Source organism: Globicephala melas, chromosome 2 (assembly GCF_963455315.2).
Source record: "Globicephala melas chromosome 2, mGloMel1.2, whole genome shotgun sequence".
NCBI classification, from domain to species: domain Eukaryota; kingdom Metazoa; phylum Chordata; class Mammalia; order Artiodactyla; family Delphinidae; genus Globicephala; species Globicephala melas.
The window spans coordinates 151126626-151143592 of NC_083315.2; the positions used below are offsets into that span (position 1 = coordinate 151126626).

A 16967-nucleotide genomic window follows, 5' to 3' on the forward strand; every position below is an offset into this window, starting at 1 on the left:
GTTTTCATCCCTGGCTGTACTCTTGAATCACCTGAGAAGCTTTAAAAAATATATCCATGCTGGGCCACCAGGTCCCAAGATTCTGATTTAATCGGCCTGGGATGAGGCCCAGGCATTAGCAGTATTTTGAAGCTCCCAGGTATCTCTAATATACAGCCAGCGTTGGGAACTATCACCCTAAATGCATGTGGTTTTATGACTGGTGCTTTGTAATTTGCTTAGCAGGAAATCCCATTTCATAATTGGTATGAGCTCTGTGCTTTGCTGTTCTGAGCACAGTTCTATATGGGAGGTAGAACCCTGGGCTTCATGTAGCTTTGGAGAACTGCTGCAGGTGAGGAAGAGAGTGCTAGGGTCTAGTGCAGTGCCCAGCACATAGTGATTAACAAATGGGCAGAGTTGGTGGGTGGGTGTGTGGGTAGTGGGCAGGGTACCCAGATGAAATTCGTAAACCAGCTGTTTTGGTTTGGTTGTTTTGGTTGCTGGTATTGGGCTGTTGCTATTAAAGTAGTAAGACTTGGTTCCGGTATTAAGGATTGCTGCTGCTCCAACAGCAGATGGTGTGATTGGTGTTCTGGTAGAGGCGGTAGTATTGCTGTCAAGGACACAGTCATGGAATGGTAATAAGGAACTAGTGCTGTAGGCAGCTTTTCCCAAAATGAGAGATTTATTGATTGTGAAGGATAGCTTTTTTTTTCTTTTTTAACCATTATTGTCTTAGAAAACCATAACTGGAACTTATCAATTGCTACATCTCTTTGTGTGATACACAAGTCACCAGTTGTAGTTTTTGAGTATCTTGCGGCAGTTTTGAGTTTTCTCCAACTTTCCTGACGTTTCCTCTATTTTGGGTGGTGACTTGGTAATGTATCACCATTTCCATTTATTCCTTCTTAATCTCATATTAGTGTGAGGCAGACTCAGGTAAGAATCTTGGCTTTACCTGGGTGAAAGACTTAACCTCCCCATACCTCAATTTCCTCACCTTGAAAATGAAAATATTAATATTTTGGGGGCTAGTGGGGCTCAAAATGAAATAATATATTTGAATATTTAGCATACTGGTAGCTAAAATTATTATTTTTGTTATATAGTTACCACCCTACACTGTTCTTAGGATAATTGCAGTTTTACAAACCTTGAGTTGGCTTCCAGAGTTGTTTGCTAATGAGAAGTAGTACAGCTTCCTGAGGTGCTTAAAATGACCTCAGGTGGACTATAAGAGGAGTCATTTGGACAGTGCTGGGTGAAAAAGAGAGACCTTCCTGCCCGATAGAGAGTTGAAATGTGATAGGCTGCACTCATTGTAATTCATTTTATCTGTTCACAAACGTTATGATCTGCATATCAGAGTTGTGTGCCCAGCTGGCTGTGCCACTTGACAAGGAGTTTCAAAGAGCAAAAAGAAGACTCAATTCATACTGTTTATTTTGACCTTGGAGCCATAGTAAACAGCCTCAGGTTTTACCTCAGGGCTTGGGGGAAAGAACCTTTTATTAGTCCTCTATCTGTTGGGATGCTGTGATGCACAGCAGCTCTTGCTCACCTCTTTAGTGCCTTGGTTTTGGTCATGTGTTAGAAAATGTTTCTGCTCTAATGTTGTCCATAAGGCTGCCCAATCCTACTGGAATTCCCATTATATAGTACACAGTTCTGGAATCTTTTGTCCGCTGTTGGACAGTCTTGTTTATAGCAGCTCTCAGCCAGCTGGCATCTTACTGCCAGAGTGGAATGATGAAAGCATTTTCTCTCTCTCTGTTTTGCTATTGTAATATACCCATCCTTCCAACTGATGTGAAACTATTCTGTTCCTGTGGGTGACATGAAACAGCTTCATGATATGCTAACCTTGGCCCAGCCAAGGGAAGTAGATTACGGAGAATTTTCAGGTGCTAGTGAGCAGTTTGTCGTAGACTGCTGAGGGTTAGTTAGGTTTGCGTGAAAACACTAGTGGGATTGCTAGGATCTCTTCCTATTAGATAAAGCTCCTTTGTGTCCTCTAATTGTGAGGTCGTTTTCTCTCTCTGGCTGCTTCTAGTGTCAGAAGGCCTGGATCCTCTCATACGTGCAAGTCTGTGAAAATACATTTCCCCTACTGGGTGTTTAATAAATGTCAGTTAAGCCCGAAGGTAAAAATCATATGCGAGGAAGGGATTTCTACATCCTTAGATTTAATCCTCTTTTACCACAATTTACCTTCACACTTCCCTTGTTCCTTGATTACAGCTCAGTGTCTTGTATCTGTTAGTTCTTTATGCATCGGCCTCCCTCACTATGTTGTGAGCTCCTGGTGGACGGGCCCTTGGCTCAGTCATCTAGTATATAACCTCTCCACATCCAGCATAGTGTAGGCTTCCATAAATTTTTGTTAAAAATAATTGAGGTGGGGCTTCCCTAGTGGCGCAGTGGTTGGGAGTCCGCCTGCCGATGCAGGGGACACGGGTTCGTGCCCCGGTCCGGGAAGATCCCACATGCTGCAGAGCGGCTAGGCCTGTGAGCCATGGCCGCTGAGCCTGCGCGTCCGGAGCCTGTGCTCGGCAACAGGAGGGGCCACAACAGTGAGAGGCCCGCGTACCACAAAAAAAAAAAAAAAAAAAAAAAAATTGAGGTGAATAGATTAGTAATTAAGGAGAATAATTGGAATATATGATGTATATGACCTATGGTCCTTAGAAATATCAATAATTTTTTCCTGATGTTACTTATTTGTGTGTGCTTAAGGAAAAGTACAGCAAATAAATACCTTTTCCCAATAAATTTTATTTTTATTTCATACCAAAAACTGAACTTTTCAATGAGTTTTTAAAATGAGTGATTTTTGAAGGTGAACCATTCCTTAAATTCGCTTGCCATCGGCAGATAAAGATTGTTTTCTTTCCTTAGGAGTGACTCTAAACATCTTTGTTTTAAATCTAAAGCAGTCACTTCAGTTTTTTTTTTTGCCAACATTGGTTCTATTAAACATGCATGTATTTCTCAAAGTAAGTTTTCTTTTTGTTTTTGTTTTTCCCTAAAAGTACATTCCTGCCCCAGGGACATAGTGATCTGCCTAGTTTCCTAAGTAACACTGCAGTTTTAACAACTCACCTGATCTTTTCAGTTACCTGCAGTAAAAAATGAAATAGATTTGTTTTGTTTATGTGTGGATATACAGAATACTCTTTCAATTAATTGTTAATCTTCAGCATTCACCTTCACATTTATGAAGTGAATTTACTGATTTTTCCTGAAGTAAGAATTTTTAAAGAGTGTATTTATTATTTTTAATGTTCATTCCACCTCCACCTCCCTAAGTTCTTTTCGGGAAATGCTGCTGAATGTGATGCTTTTAGGGGGAGTACTGCTGACCTGGCATTCATGCTGTGAAAGAAGTAGTGCCCAAAGAGTACTGAGGCCCAGATCAGATGAAACAGAAAAAGAGTGAGCTTCGCTGTCTGTCTTTTCTCTGGGTTCATTGCTTGCATACTGGGGAACAATACTTTTATCTACATTTATATTCATTTAGTCATTCTGTTATTCTTTAAGTTAAATATTTAGATTTGTTTTATGGACTAGCTTGGCTTTGGGAATTTGGTCTATTTTTTTTAGCTCAGTAATTTTCACAGTAGGTAGAAGCTTATGAGAATTACCTGAGGAAGAATTTCAAAATAAACATTACAGATTCTTCTCCCATCCCAGCATGGTGGGAGATGTGTATTTTGTGAAAGTTCCTTACATGATTCTGATAACCATATGCCACTTCAACTGAGAAGGAAGTTTTAACTTGGTAGAGATTTTAGCTTAACTAATACTTAGCCTTTTTTGCCCCTGCATAATTGAAAGGTCCTGTCCCTCCTCACACAGTACATGGTTCAACACAAAAGCAACTGTGTACTGCTCTTAAAAAGAGTTTTAAAAAATCTAGTTAAATCTTCTGCCGTTCAACCTATAAGGATGGGGGTTTGTGTGTTGGTGAGAAGGGGAAGCTCACACTCTTCTCCTGTCCTTTGTGATGCCTCGCCTGTGTGTTGTCCCTTTTCAGTTTCTGTCTTGTGAGACAGCGACACAGAGTAAAAGAACACAATTTTCTTTTTGTTCTTCAGAATACAAAAAAGTAGTTTAATAACGAAAATAATGTAGTAGTTTATAATAACCAAAATATAAAAGGTCTACAAAAAAGTAACATGATACATTCGTGCCCCGGTCCGGGAAAATCCCACACGCCTCGGAGCGGCTGGGCCCGTGAGCCATGGCGGCTGGGCCTGCACTTCTGGAGCCTGTGCTCCGCAACGGGAGAGGCCACAACAGTGAGAGGCCCACGTATCGCAAAAAAACAAAACAAACAAACAAACAAACAAAAAAAACCCAGTTTACTTTGGGCTTCCCTGGTGGTGCAGTGGTTGAGAGTCTGCCTGCCGATGCAGGGGACACAGGTTCGTGCCCCGGTCCGGGAGGATCCCACATGCCGCAGAGCGGCTGGGCCCGTGAGCCATGGCCGCTGAGCCTGTGCGTCCGGAGCCTGTACTCCACAACGGGAGAGGCCACAGGAGTGAGAGGCCCACGTACCGTGAAAAAAAAAGTAACATGATACAAAAATAAAACAACACGAATTAAAGAAATAACACATTAAACAGAAAGGGAGCCAAGTGGTTAAATACTTCTAAGTGAAAATGGGCGTGGGGATAGTTCAGTCTATTTTTCTTTCCCTTCCTTAATGCTTTATGTCTACAATTTATAGATACGGAATTTTGGGGGATAAACAAAAAATTGGAACTGCCTCTTGAATAGGAAGCTGAGCTGCAGCAGTTGCCTGCCGCCACGCACAGGTCCCCAAAGAACACAAGGGGCCCTTCCAGCCCACACAGAGTGCTCTCCACTCCTGTGCAGGCCTCTCCTAACCTTCTTAATGTGCTGCACAGCACGGCAGGTTCATCTCCTGTCTCCTTTAACCCTCCTGCTCCGAGCACCCAGCTTCCTCTTGACTTTCCCCTGGCTCGTTCTGAGTTCTCGTCCTTCTTTGTCCTCTAAGGCAGCGGTTCCCAACCTTTTTGGCACCAGTTTCATGGAAGACAGTGTTTCCACAGACAGGGTGGGGGGATGGGGGATGGTTCAGGCAGTAATGTGAGCGATGGGGAGTGGCAGATGAAGCTTGACTCGCTTGCCCGCCACTCACCTCCTGCTGTGCGGCCAGGTTCCTAACAGGCTGCGGACTGGTAGCTGTCCGTGGCCCAGGGGTTGGGGACCCCTGCTCTAAGGTTTTTCCCAAGTAGGGAAAATTAGATTTCCCCAAGCTGTAAACTCTACCATTACTAGGGTTCACTTGGACCTGTCCTACTGTAACAGTTCGGCTGTGTCTCATCCTCCCTCCCCATATCTTTACTAGGAAGGCACACAGAGAAGATATACCTTCTGTACTCAGCCCTAAGTTGTGAAGTTATTCTACTTCTTTTGAAATAGCTCTCCAACCTGGAAATGATCTTAAGAGAAATGTTTTAAGAGGGAAGGAGCACTAAGCTGAATTTTAGGAATGAGCATGACTTCTCTTTATCTCTGCCTCAGTTTCTCTCTTATGCAGATTCTGTAACTAGGAAAGCTGTGCAGCTGGAAATGGGACTAGGCTACAAGCCCATTAGGGAAGAGACTGTCTGTTTTGTTCACCACCGAACCCACCCAGTGCTCAGTAAAAACTCAGTAAACAATGAAAGGAGCAAAAAAAACCCCTACTGAGTAGAAAGGCAATAGTCCACACAGAAATATATACTTTTACAACAAAATAAGGTTATTGACTTAATAAACTGTGTTACCTGGTTTCAGAAAGCCTTCAGTTCTTTCCTAAGTTATAACCAGAGGAATTTACAAAATTTGAAGGCGTAACAATTAGGAGTGGGAATGGGGTGGTAGAAGTAGATCGTTTACTGCAGAGGAGTTACAGGCTGAAGGCTTAGCAGTCGGGGTGGAGGGTCGTTTAACGTAGGGACTATTAACCCTGAAGCCCTTAACATCACCGAGCAGGGACGAGTGGGGATCCAAGAAGCAAGGCCTAGAGGGGCTGGTAGTGCAAGGGCCACCTAAGCCTTTGAGTCCACAGCAGCCTTCTAAGGACATTGCAGAATATAGTGCAGTGAATAACTATGTGCAGAATAGTAGGTAAGTAATACTTATTTTCATTTTACTGAAATAGATAAGCATTTAAAAACTACCATATTTCCATTTAAAGCGGTTAAAAATGTAAACATTTTGGTACATAAATGGCTTCATCTTTTTACTCCAAAATGTGTCATTCCTGGAAAATGTGAGATAAATGTTACTTACTAGGTCCATAAAGGAGTGATAATATGTGCCTTCAACCGTCTTACTGACATACATCAAACATGCAGAGCTGTGAAATGATGGATGGTGTGTAAATAAAAGGCAGTATTTATTTCATTTAGCTCAAGTTGATACTTTAAGAATTACTATCTTAAAACCCTTTTGAGTGCTTTTCTTCTGCTTGTTATTTTGCATCTGTCAAAACTTAGCATTTTATAAACATTGATTGACCTTGAAGAGCAATATTTTTTTATATATAAATTTATTTATTTTATTTTATTTATTTATTTTTGGCTGCGTTAGGTCTTCGTTGCTGCGCGGGCTTTTCTCTGGTTGCGGCGAGCCAGGGCTACTCTTTGTTGCGGTGCGCAGGCTTCTCATTGCGGTGGCTTCTCTTGTTGTGGAGCACAGGGTCTAGGCACGCGGGCTTCAGTAGTTGTGGCATGCGGGCTCAGTAGTTGTGGCTCACGGGCTCTAGAACACAGGCTTAGTAGTTGTGGTGCACAGGCTTAGCTGCTCCACAGCATGTGGGATCTTCCCAGACCAGGGCTCAAACCCGTGTCCCCTGCATTGGCAGGCAGACTCTCAACCACTGCACCACCAGGGAAGCCCAAAGAGCAATATTTTTTAATTAAACTTTTTATTGAAGGATAATACACATACAGAGAAGTGTACAAAGAAATATACACCTGATGAATTTTCATGAAGCCATATCCAAGTAACCTAGCATCTAGATCCAGAAACAGAACATTAGCAGAAAGAATCCCAAAAGTTCCCTGTGCCTTTTCTAGTCACTGTCCCTCTTCCCCCACTACCCACAGCTCAAGGGTAACCACTGTCTTGTCTAATAACATAGTTTAGTTTGAAGAAATGGTGTTAATATTTAATCTGAAAAGTTTTGGAGAGTCCTTTAGTGAGCTTAAGGTAAAGAAGAAAGGAGCATGGCTGTAAACTGTTACCCTTTGTTTGACTTGTTTCTCTTTCTGAAGGTCTTTAGGAGAAGCATGATTGAATTAGAGCAAAGAGCTTGGATAGTTTATACTCAAGTACCTTGTTTGTGGAAAAGATGGAAGTTCTATTCTGTACATTTTTCTGTTTTGAGGAGAAACAAAATTTGTAGTGTCACTTTCTTTTCTGCCTGTGTCTTTGGCTTCAAAGGGAATTATCACCTCTGCATTTAGACCTGTCTACCTTTGATGTTCTGTCCTCCATGTTTCTAATTATTAAATCAGCATGCTGATTTAGACTTATTCCCAGGACTCTGTAGGATATGAAAAATGGATTATTTCCCTATTTTACATGTTTATACTTACATTTCACTCTGGGGTTTCAGAATTAACTATTCATGGAGTACCTAACTTACAGTTAACTCTTTTGCCGTATAGATGTAAATGATCAATATAAGGTGATTTGGTGGAATTTTCCAAACCACAGGCTTTATATTGTAAATATCTACCTGTTGTAGTGTTCTTTGCATTCTAAAAGTTTTCTTATGATTTCAGTCAAATTCTTTTATTTTCTTATTTATAAATTGAATTGACTCCTAAGCTTTTGCTCTTTAAAGAGTGTGTGTGTGTGTGTGTGTGTGTGTGTGAGAGAGAGAGAGAGAGAGAGAGAGAGAACCCATGTGCATACACAGGCCCATATGCGTTTTTAAAATTTATTTTTTTTATTTATTTATTTTTGGCTGCGTTGGGTCTTCGTTGCTGTGCTCAGGCTTTTGTCTGGTTGCGGCGAGTGGGGTCTACTCTTCGTTGTGGTGCATGGGCTTCTCATTGGTGGTGGCCTGTCTTGTTGTGGAGCATGGGCTCTAGGCGCGCAGGCTCCAGTAGCTGTGGGGCACGTGGGCTTAGTTGCTCCGCAGCATGTGGGATCTTCCAGGACCAGGGCTCGAAGCTGTGTCGCCTGCATTGGCAGGCGGATTCCTAACCACTGCACCACCAGGGAAGCCCTCCATATGCTTTTAAACTGTGGAAGTTGCCAGATTGGGGACCTCTGAATAGGAAAATTTGCCCATTCAACAGTAGTCTTGTTGCCTTGCCAACTAGGTTCTTTTAGATTTGACTGAGGTTTCAGTTTTAAGACTATTAAGCCATGAGATTGAATCCCCAACTAGGACTACGAATTAGGAGTTCATCTGATATAATTTTATTAGAGTCCTTTTTATATGTTTTGTACTCTGGCTATGTTTTAAAAATTGTGGTAAAATATCATAACATAAAATTTACCATTTTAGGGAATTCCCTGGCAGTCCAGTGGTTAGGACTTGACACTTTCACTGCTGTGGGCCCGGCTTCAATCCTGGTGGGCAACTAAGATCCTGTAAGCTGTGCGACACGGCCAAAAAAAAATTTTTTTTACCATTTTAACCACCTATAAGTGTACAGTTGAGTATTTTGTTTTTAGAACTTGTAGTCATTCGTATCAGTTTTATTCAACAGATATTTAGTGTGGATCAGCTATATGCCTTGTGCAGAAGTTGGTAGGTCACTGGAAAATTATGAAAGAAATGTAAATATAGTCCCTGTTCTCAAGGAGATTAGCTTCATTAGGGAAAAAAGATATGTATACACCGGTTAAATAATGATTCATGGTAGATAAGGCCTAAGATGTTGAAGGAAAACTTTGTATAAACGTGAGGCTCAGCTTGGTCCTTAGTCAGGGGTAGGATCTATCTAGGTTGAGAGGAAGGAGGAAGTAGGGAACTGAAATAGCATACCAGCGTCCTAGCTATGGCAATCAGAGAAGAAAAAGAAATGAAAGAAATCCAAATTGGAAAAGACGAAGTAAAACCGTCACTGTTTGCAGATGACATGATACTATACATAGAAAATTCTAAAGATGCTACCAGAAAACTACTAGAGCTCATCAGTGAATTCTGTAAAGTTGCAGGATACAAAATTAATACACAGAAATTTCTTTGATTTCTGTACACTAACAACAAAAGATCAGAAAGAGAAATTAAGGAAACAATCCCTTTTACCATTGCATCAAAAATAATATAATGCCAGGAGTAAACCTACCTAAAGAGGCAGAAGACCTGTATTCCGAAAACTATAAGACACTGATGAAAGAAATCGAAGATGAGACAAACAGATGGAAAAATATATTCTTGGATTGGAAGAATCAGTATTGTCAAAATGACTGTACTACCCAAGGCAATCTGCAGATTCAGTGCAATCCCCATCAAATTACCAATGGCATTTTTCACAGAACTAGAACAAAAAATATTAAAATTTGTATGGAGACACAAAAGACCCAGAATAGCCAAAGCAATCTTGAGAAAGAAAAACAGAGATGGAGGAATCAGGCTCCCTGACTTCAGGCTATGCTACAAAGCTGCAGTCATCAAAACAGTATTGGTACTGGCACAAAAACAGAAATACAGATCAGTGGAACAGGATAGAAAGTCCAGAGATAAATCCATGCATCTGTGGTCAATTAATCTACGACAAAAGGAGGCAAGAATATACAATGGAGAAAAGACAGTCTCTTCCATAAGTGGAGCTGGGAACACTGGACAGCTACTTGTAAAAGAATGAAATTAGAATATTCTCTTAACACCATACACAAAAATAAACTCAAAGTGGATTAAAGACCTAAATATAAGACCAGATACTATAAAATTCTTAGAGGAAAACATAGGTAGAACACTCTTTGACATAAATCACAGCAATATCTTTTTGGATCCACCTCCTAGAGTAATGAAAATAAAAACAAAAATAAACAAATGGGACCTGATTAAGCTTAAAAGCTTTTGCACAGCAAAGGAAACCATAAACAAAACAAAAAAACAACCCACAGAATGGGAGAAAATATTTGCAAACGAATCAACTGACAAGGGATCAATCTCCAAAATATACAAACAGCTCATGCAGCTCAATGGCAAAAAAAAATAAACAAGCCAGTCAAAAAGTGGGCAGAAGATCTAAAAAGACATTTCTCCAAAGAAGACATACAGATGGCCACAATGCATGTGAAAAGATGCTCAACATCACTAATCATTAGAGAAATGCAAATCAAAACTACAGTGAGGTACCACCTCATGCCAGTCAGAATGGCCATCATTAAAAAGTCTACAAATAAGAAATGCTGGAGAGGGTGTGGAGAAAAGGGAACCCTCCTACATTGTTGGTGGGAATGTAAGTTAGTGCATCCACTGTAGAAAACAGTGTGGAGGTTCCTCAGAAAACTAAAAATAGAATTATCATATGATCCAGCAGTCCACTCCTGAGCATATATCCAGAGAAAATGAGTCTGTCATACAGAGTGAAGTAAGTCAGAAAGAGAAAAACAAATACCATATTCTAACACATATATATGGAATCTAGAAAAAAAAAAAAGGTTTCTGAAGAACCTAGGGGTAGGACAGGAATAAAGACACAGACATAGAGAATGGACTTGAGGACACGGGGAGGGGGAAGGGTAAGCTGGGACAAAGTGAGAGAGTGGCATGGACATATATACACTACCAAGTATAAAGTGGATAGCTGGTGGGAAGCATCCACATAGCACAGGGAGATCAGCTCAGTGCTTTGTGACCACCTAGAGGGTGGGATAGGGAGGGTGGGAGGGAGACACAAGAGGGAGGAGATATGGGGATATATGTGTATATATAGCTGATTCACTTTGTTATAAAGCAGAAACTAACACACCATTGTGGAGCAATTATACTCCAATAAAGATGTTAAAAAAAAGATACATGCACCCCAATGTTCATTGCAGCACTATTTACAATAGCCAAGGTATAGAAGCAACCTAAATGTCCATTGACAGAAGAATGGATAAAGAAGATGTGGTACGTATATACAGTGGAATATTACTCAGCCATAAAAAGGAATGAAATAATGCCGTTTACAGCAACATGGATGGACCTAGAGATTATCATACTAAGTGAAGTAAGTCAGACAAAGACAAATACCATACGATATCACTTTTGTGTGGAATCTAAAAAGCTGTACAAATGAACTTACTTACAAAACAGAAACACGTAGAAAGCAAATTTATGGTTACTGAATGGGAAAGGTTGTAGGAGGGATAAATTAGGAGTTTGGGATTAACACATATACACTATTACATATAAAATAGATAATCAACAGGGACCTACTGTATAGCACAGGGAACTCTACTCAGTATTCTGTAATAACTTGTATAGGAAAAGAATCTGAAAAAGAATGGATATATGTATATGTTTAACTGAATCACTTTGCTGTACACCTGAAACTAACACAATATTGTAAATCAACTAGACTCCAATATAAAAATAAAAGTTAAAAGAAATAGCTTACCAGCTATTTCATTGTTAAGTCCATTGCCTTTCAGAGAATGTTTTGCTTTTCTAGCTTTGAAGCTCTCACTCTTTTTTTTTCTTCTGGCCGCGACGTGTGGCATATGAGATCTTAGTTCCCTGACCAGGGATCAAACGCACACCCCCTGCAGTGGAAGCGCAGAGTCTTAACCACTGGACCGCCAGGGAAGTCCCCCCCCTTTTTTTTTTTTTAAATAAGCTGAATATTCAGTTGAGGGAACATATTTTTGCCACATAATGTTTTTAAAAATCACAGAAACTAAACTTACTTATTATGTAATATAGACACTATTAAAAATCCAGATTTATAGTGATAGAAGGGTTAAACTTCCTATTAAAATTCTGTGCAAATATCTGTGTTCATGTAGTGTTAAACTTTTCAATATATTACCAGTTGGGAATAGGTATTTCATTAGTGAGTTTAGAACAATTTCGGTTATAGTTTTTATGAAAAATAATTGTACAAAAAAGAGCATGTAATGAAATACATACTTATTGAAATTAATCATGAATTCAGATAAGAAGTTTACAGTGGGTATATATAGTATATAAAGAATAAGTTATGATTAATTCTGAATAAACTTGTACTGACACTTGATGGCAAAGGATGGTGCCCATTTTGTTAGTCTATGTCTATAATGGGTCAGGGGTTTCATCTGGGCTGAACATATTCTCTTACAATAAGAATTACAAAGTTAAAACAGTATTTTTTCTTTCTCATATCTGCAGACAGGCAAACATACACCTAGGACCGCCATGTTCACGTGACATCAAGAGGAAGCGGAAACCTGTGGCTACAGCATCTCTGTCCAGCCCAAGTGCCAGTAATTATATATGTAGTTATCCTTTATTGACCACCTACTGTGTGTCAGGCACTAAATTATATGTTTTATATACCTTTTCATCTCTGACCCTGAAGTCTGTGCTTTTCCACTGTGTCTTACAGCTTTCTTGAGTTTGAATCCCTATATTCCACTATCAACAGTCTTTAGTCATCTGTACTTTTGCTCTAGCACAGACAGGAAATTCGTGTGTGGTAATGAAAATCCTGGTAGGGTGGCAGTTTAGTCAATAGCGAAGGAGCCATATGGATTTATTTACTTTCATGTTTGGTATACAGCACAATACATTATCACTGTTTTAATGTCTAGTAGAGTGCTAATATTCTACCGTTCAAGAAATTTCTAATTAAGTTTTCACGTTAAAACTTAAGGTTTTCTAGGCAAAACTGGTTCATAGAAACCAAAATAATGGTTATCTTCAGTGGGAGGTAGTGACCAGAGGAGGACATAAAAAAGTCTTCTGGGATGCTGGAAATACTTTATATCAAGAACTAGGTGGGGATTACATGAGTGTGTATACATGTAAAGATTCACTGAGCTGCACGTTTACATACATACAGGTATGTTATCCTTAAATGAAAAAAGGGGAATAATTACGTATTTATATCAGCAAGAATACTGGATGTCTATAGATATTTTTCTTTGAAGTTAAGAGAAGATAATTAAATGTAATTATTAATCATAGGAAATAATACTTTGTGTATTTCAATACATTTTGGGGTGAATTGCTCTGGTTAAAAAGGGCATATCTGCTTGTAGGACCTATCAGAAATACCTATGGTTATTTTCTTGATGATGGTGAATTCACTCTGAGGGAATTGAGCATATCATAAATTACTTTATTTTCTTCAGAAAATACTATATATTATATAGATCAAAGTAATTGATGCCTGAGTAAAGAGTAGACCTCAGACAGATAGGAACTCTTATTTCTCTAACTTTACTTAGTAAGTTTCAGCATACTCTGAAATTGACCTGTTTGAGCTTCTGTTTGGAATGGTTGCTTGGCAGTGGTTCATACTGAACATTCTTAACCATGGGTCTGATGATTGTAGTAAGTTTTTCTTAGGGATTTTCACATGGCTGTGCTCTGAGCTGAACATTTTACATGAATTATTTCACTTAACCTTTGCAACAACTTTATAAGGCAGATGCTGTTTTTATTCCCAGTTTACACATGGGAAAATTAAGGCTTAGAGAGGTTAAATCACTCACTGAGGTTATATGGTTAATAAATTGTAGAGCCAAGATCAGACCAATTTCCCTATGACTCTTGAGCTGCCCTCTTAAACACTGCAGGTGTTTGGTCTTGTATACGACAGAATTGGTTCCAAACCATGACTCCATGTCAAAACCCAGATCCTCATCCAGTCTGTGGAATTGGAAGCAATAAAACACAGTCTTTATCTTTTTGTTCTTTTTTTCCCCCTTAATATCTAGCTCTATTTTTAGCTTTTAGTTGTTTATAAGAGAAGAGCTGTTGAGAAGTTTATAATCCTTATTCCATATTCAAATCAGGAAATGTACTGGGAAGTATTAACCAAGACTTGAGCATTCAGCATTTCCCCTACTGAGCCCAACTCCTCTCACTTGTTGACTCAGGCCTGCTTCACTGAACATTTTTTTTGTTTTCTATCCACAACCTGAGTGCCCCATGGAGGTGAAGGACATAGCCCAAGCCCACGCCATCAGTCAGTAGAACAAATGGGCTTGCTCTGCCTAACGTCGGGCCATCTCGGATTCCACCTCTTTTATAGAAATGAGTGATGAAGAGAGGTGCGTTCCGCTTTGCCGCTGTATTAATACACATCAGGGGCCAGCTCCTGCCATTAAATCATGCTCCTGCATACATCTGTTATCGGACTCCTCACCAGTGTGATGAACAAGACTGCAGATAGAGGCTTCCTTGTGTCATTCTTTATAGGATTTTCCTAAAAGAATAAATAGCTCAGATCTCTGCCAACACTCTCTCCTGTCACTGTGATGAATTCAGCTTCTTTCTTAAACATGCAGCCACAAATCTTTTCCCTTTTCCCCTCCCCCACTAGTGGAAAGTTTTAAGTTGACTGCATTTAAAGATATTAATAAGGCTAGAAAGGTGAAGAGCAAAAGGGAATAACATGCCTTCCTGTCTTTTTCGTACTAATATTAACAAAGGCCAGGGAAAAGGACCTTTTCATAGGGTCATTAGGTAGATCCATCTTGAAAGTGTAGCACCTCTATTTTCTTCATTTTATCTCCACTCCCCTTCCCTCTATGGCTTTATAACATGCAGGTGCCTGGTGTACAGATCCACCCCTGGATCCTAGTGAGTAACTGTGTTAACCTGCTTTTCAGGTCGATACACCAGAACAGGGAATGCCCACCAATGTCTCCCTCATGCTGAAGTGTACCAGCTGTCATATATTTTCTTAAAGATTGTAACTGGAAGAGAAAAAAGGGTTATTTTCTCTAAAATTTGAGAGACTTAAGTAGTTATAAGAAACATAAGGAACTCAGATGAAAATATGACTTCTTTTCCTTGAGATGATTTTCTTCATTAGAATGGCAAATCAGAGCTTTGGGTGGGCAAATCCCATTCCTTCATAAAGTAAACACATGGGGCTTCCCTGGTGGCGCAGTGGTTGAGAGTCTGCCTGCCGATGTGGAGAACGCGGGTTCGTGCCCCGGTCCGAGAGGATCCCACATGCCGCGGGGCGGTTGGGCCCGTGAGCCATGGCCGCTGAGCCTGCGCGTCCGGAGCTTGTGCTCTGCGGCGGGAGGGGCCGCAGCAGTGAGAGGCCTGCATACCGCAAAAAAATTTAAAAAATTAAAAAAAAAAAAAGTAAACACATGGCTGTAGGTGAAGGAGAATTGGGATAATAAGATATTCTGTTAAGAGCCCTGACTTTTTTTTTTTTTTTTTTTGGCGGGATCTTACTTCCCTGACCAGGGATTGAATCCGTGCCCTCTGCAGTGGAGGCGCGGAGTCCTAACCACTGGACCGGCAGGGAATTCCCACGAGCCCTGACTGTTTTGGCCATCCAAGAGCCATTTCTGACCTTCTTCACCCTGGGATAGGATATGTGTCCTTAGAAGGGTACCCAACAGTTAACCTGTTAATTAGTTACATAAGATTTCAAATACCAGGCCAGCAATGCTAGCGATGCATTCACAAGGGCAGGAATTTTTACCTGTCTTGCTCACTGCTGTACCCCACTGCATCTAAAAAATAATGCTCCACACATAGAGCAGTCTCTAGATATTTGTTGTATGAATAAATGAATAAAATATTAAAGATGAAACAGTTATTCTCAATATTATTCTAATCCTGTGATTGGATTCAGTAGTAGTTCCATTTCAGGTTGGCCCTTGTCTCAGGAGTCATAGGGCAGACTCTTATTGCCTACTGTGCCTTTTAATTAAGTTTAAATGTTTTCTAAAGTTAAAAATGTTTTTTAAAATAAATATTGAATGGCCACAAAAGAACATTTATAGAAAATGTATAAGATATAAAGAAAACCAATACAGCAACTATCCATATACCCACCATCCACTTTAAGAAAAGGAACATCACCTTTAAATTTTTCTTCCCACTCTCCTCAGAGGTAACCATTATCCTGATATATATTTTTGGTTAATCATTTGTCATTCTTTGTTTTTTTCAACTAGTTTTTACAGACATATGTATCTCTAAGCAGTATATTGTCTAGTTGTGCATGTTTTTGAACCTTGTGTAATGGAATGTTGTATTTTATAAGTTACAAGTTTCACCCATTTATGTTCTTGAGATTCGTTCAGGTCTTATCCTACCAGAATCCATTCATTTTCTTACTGCCATATGTATGGTATTCCATTTTATCAGTTGACAGATATAATACAATTAACTGTTCTTGATGAACATTTCAGTCATATTCTTATGCTGTTTTACGCTATTGTGAAAAGTACTGCACCATTCTTCAGGTAAACATATGCAAAAGTTTCTCTTGGCCATTTCACAGTTCTTAGGATAGCTATATCAAAAAAAAAGAAAAAAAGTTGTTGTTTGAAGGATGTGGAGAAATTGGAAACCTTGTGCATTGCTGGTGGGAATGTAAAATAATGCAGCCACTGTGGAAAAAGATACGGTAGTTCCTCAAAAATTTAAACATAAAACTACCATGTGATCCATGGTAGTTCTGCTTCTGGATGTATACCCAAAAGAATTGAAAGCAAAGATTCAAATAGATATTTGTACACCCATGTTCATAGCAGCATTATTGACAGTAGCCAAAAAGTAGAAACAACCCAAACGTTCATCACTGGATGAATGGATAAATAAAATGTGGTATATACATTCAGTAGGTTATTACTCAGTCTGAAAACCTTCATTATAAGAATGAAATTATGAATGTTACAACATGGATGAAGGCAACATGTTAAGTGAAATAAGCCAAACACAAAAGGATGAATACTGTATGATTCCACTTATAAGAGGTACCTAAAACAATCCAATTTGTAGAAACAGAGACTAGAATGCTGGTTGCCGGGGGCTGCAGGAGGAAGAGAAT

At 39.6% G+C, this 16967-nt stretch overlaps 1 protein-coding gene across 7 annotated transcripts in view; it reads left to right on the plus strand.

Moving 5' to 3' along the window:
• GPATCH2L (G-patch domain containing 2 like) overlaps window positions 1-16967 on the plus strand; it is a 65629-nt gene that overhangs the window by 33514 nt on the left and 15148 nt on the right. For 3 of the 7 annotated variants that reach the window (XM_030831825.2, XM_060295084.1, XM_030831827.2), the window contains exon 9: window positions 12326-12432. The exons of 2 other annotated variants lie outside the window; for them this stretch is intronic. In XM_030831825.2, the coding sequence (XP_030687685.1) occupies window positions 12326-12432 (107 nt within the window). The remainder of the gene's footprint in view (window positions 1-12325; window positions 12433-16967) is intronic. 2 more of the 7 variants (XM_060295085.1, XM_060295083.1) reach the window with 1 other exon arrangement.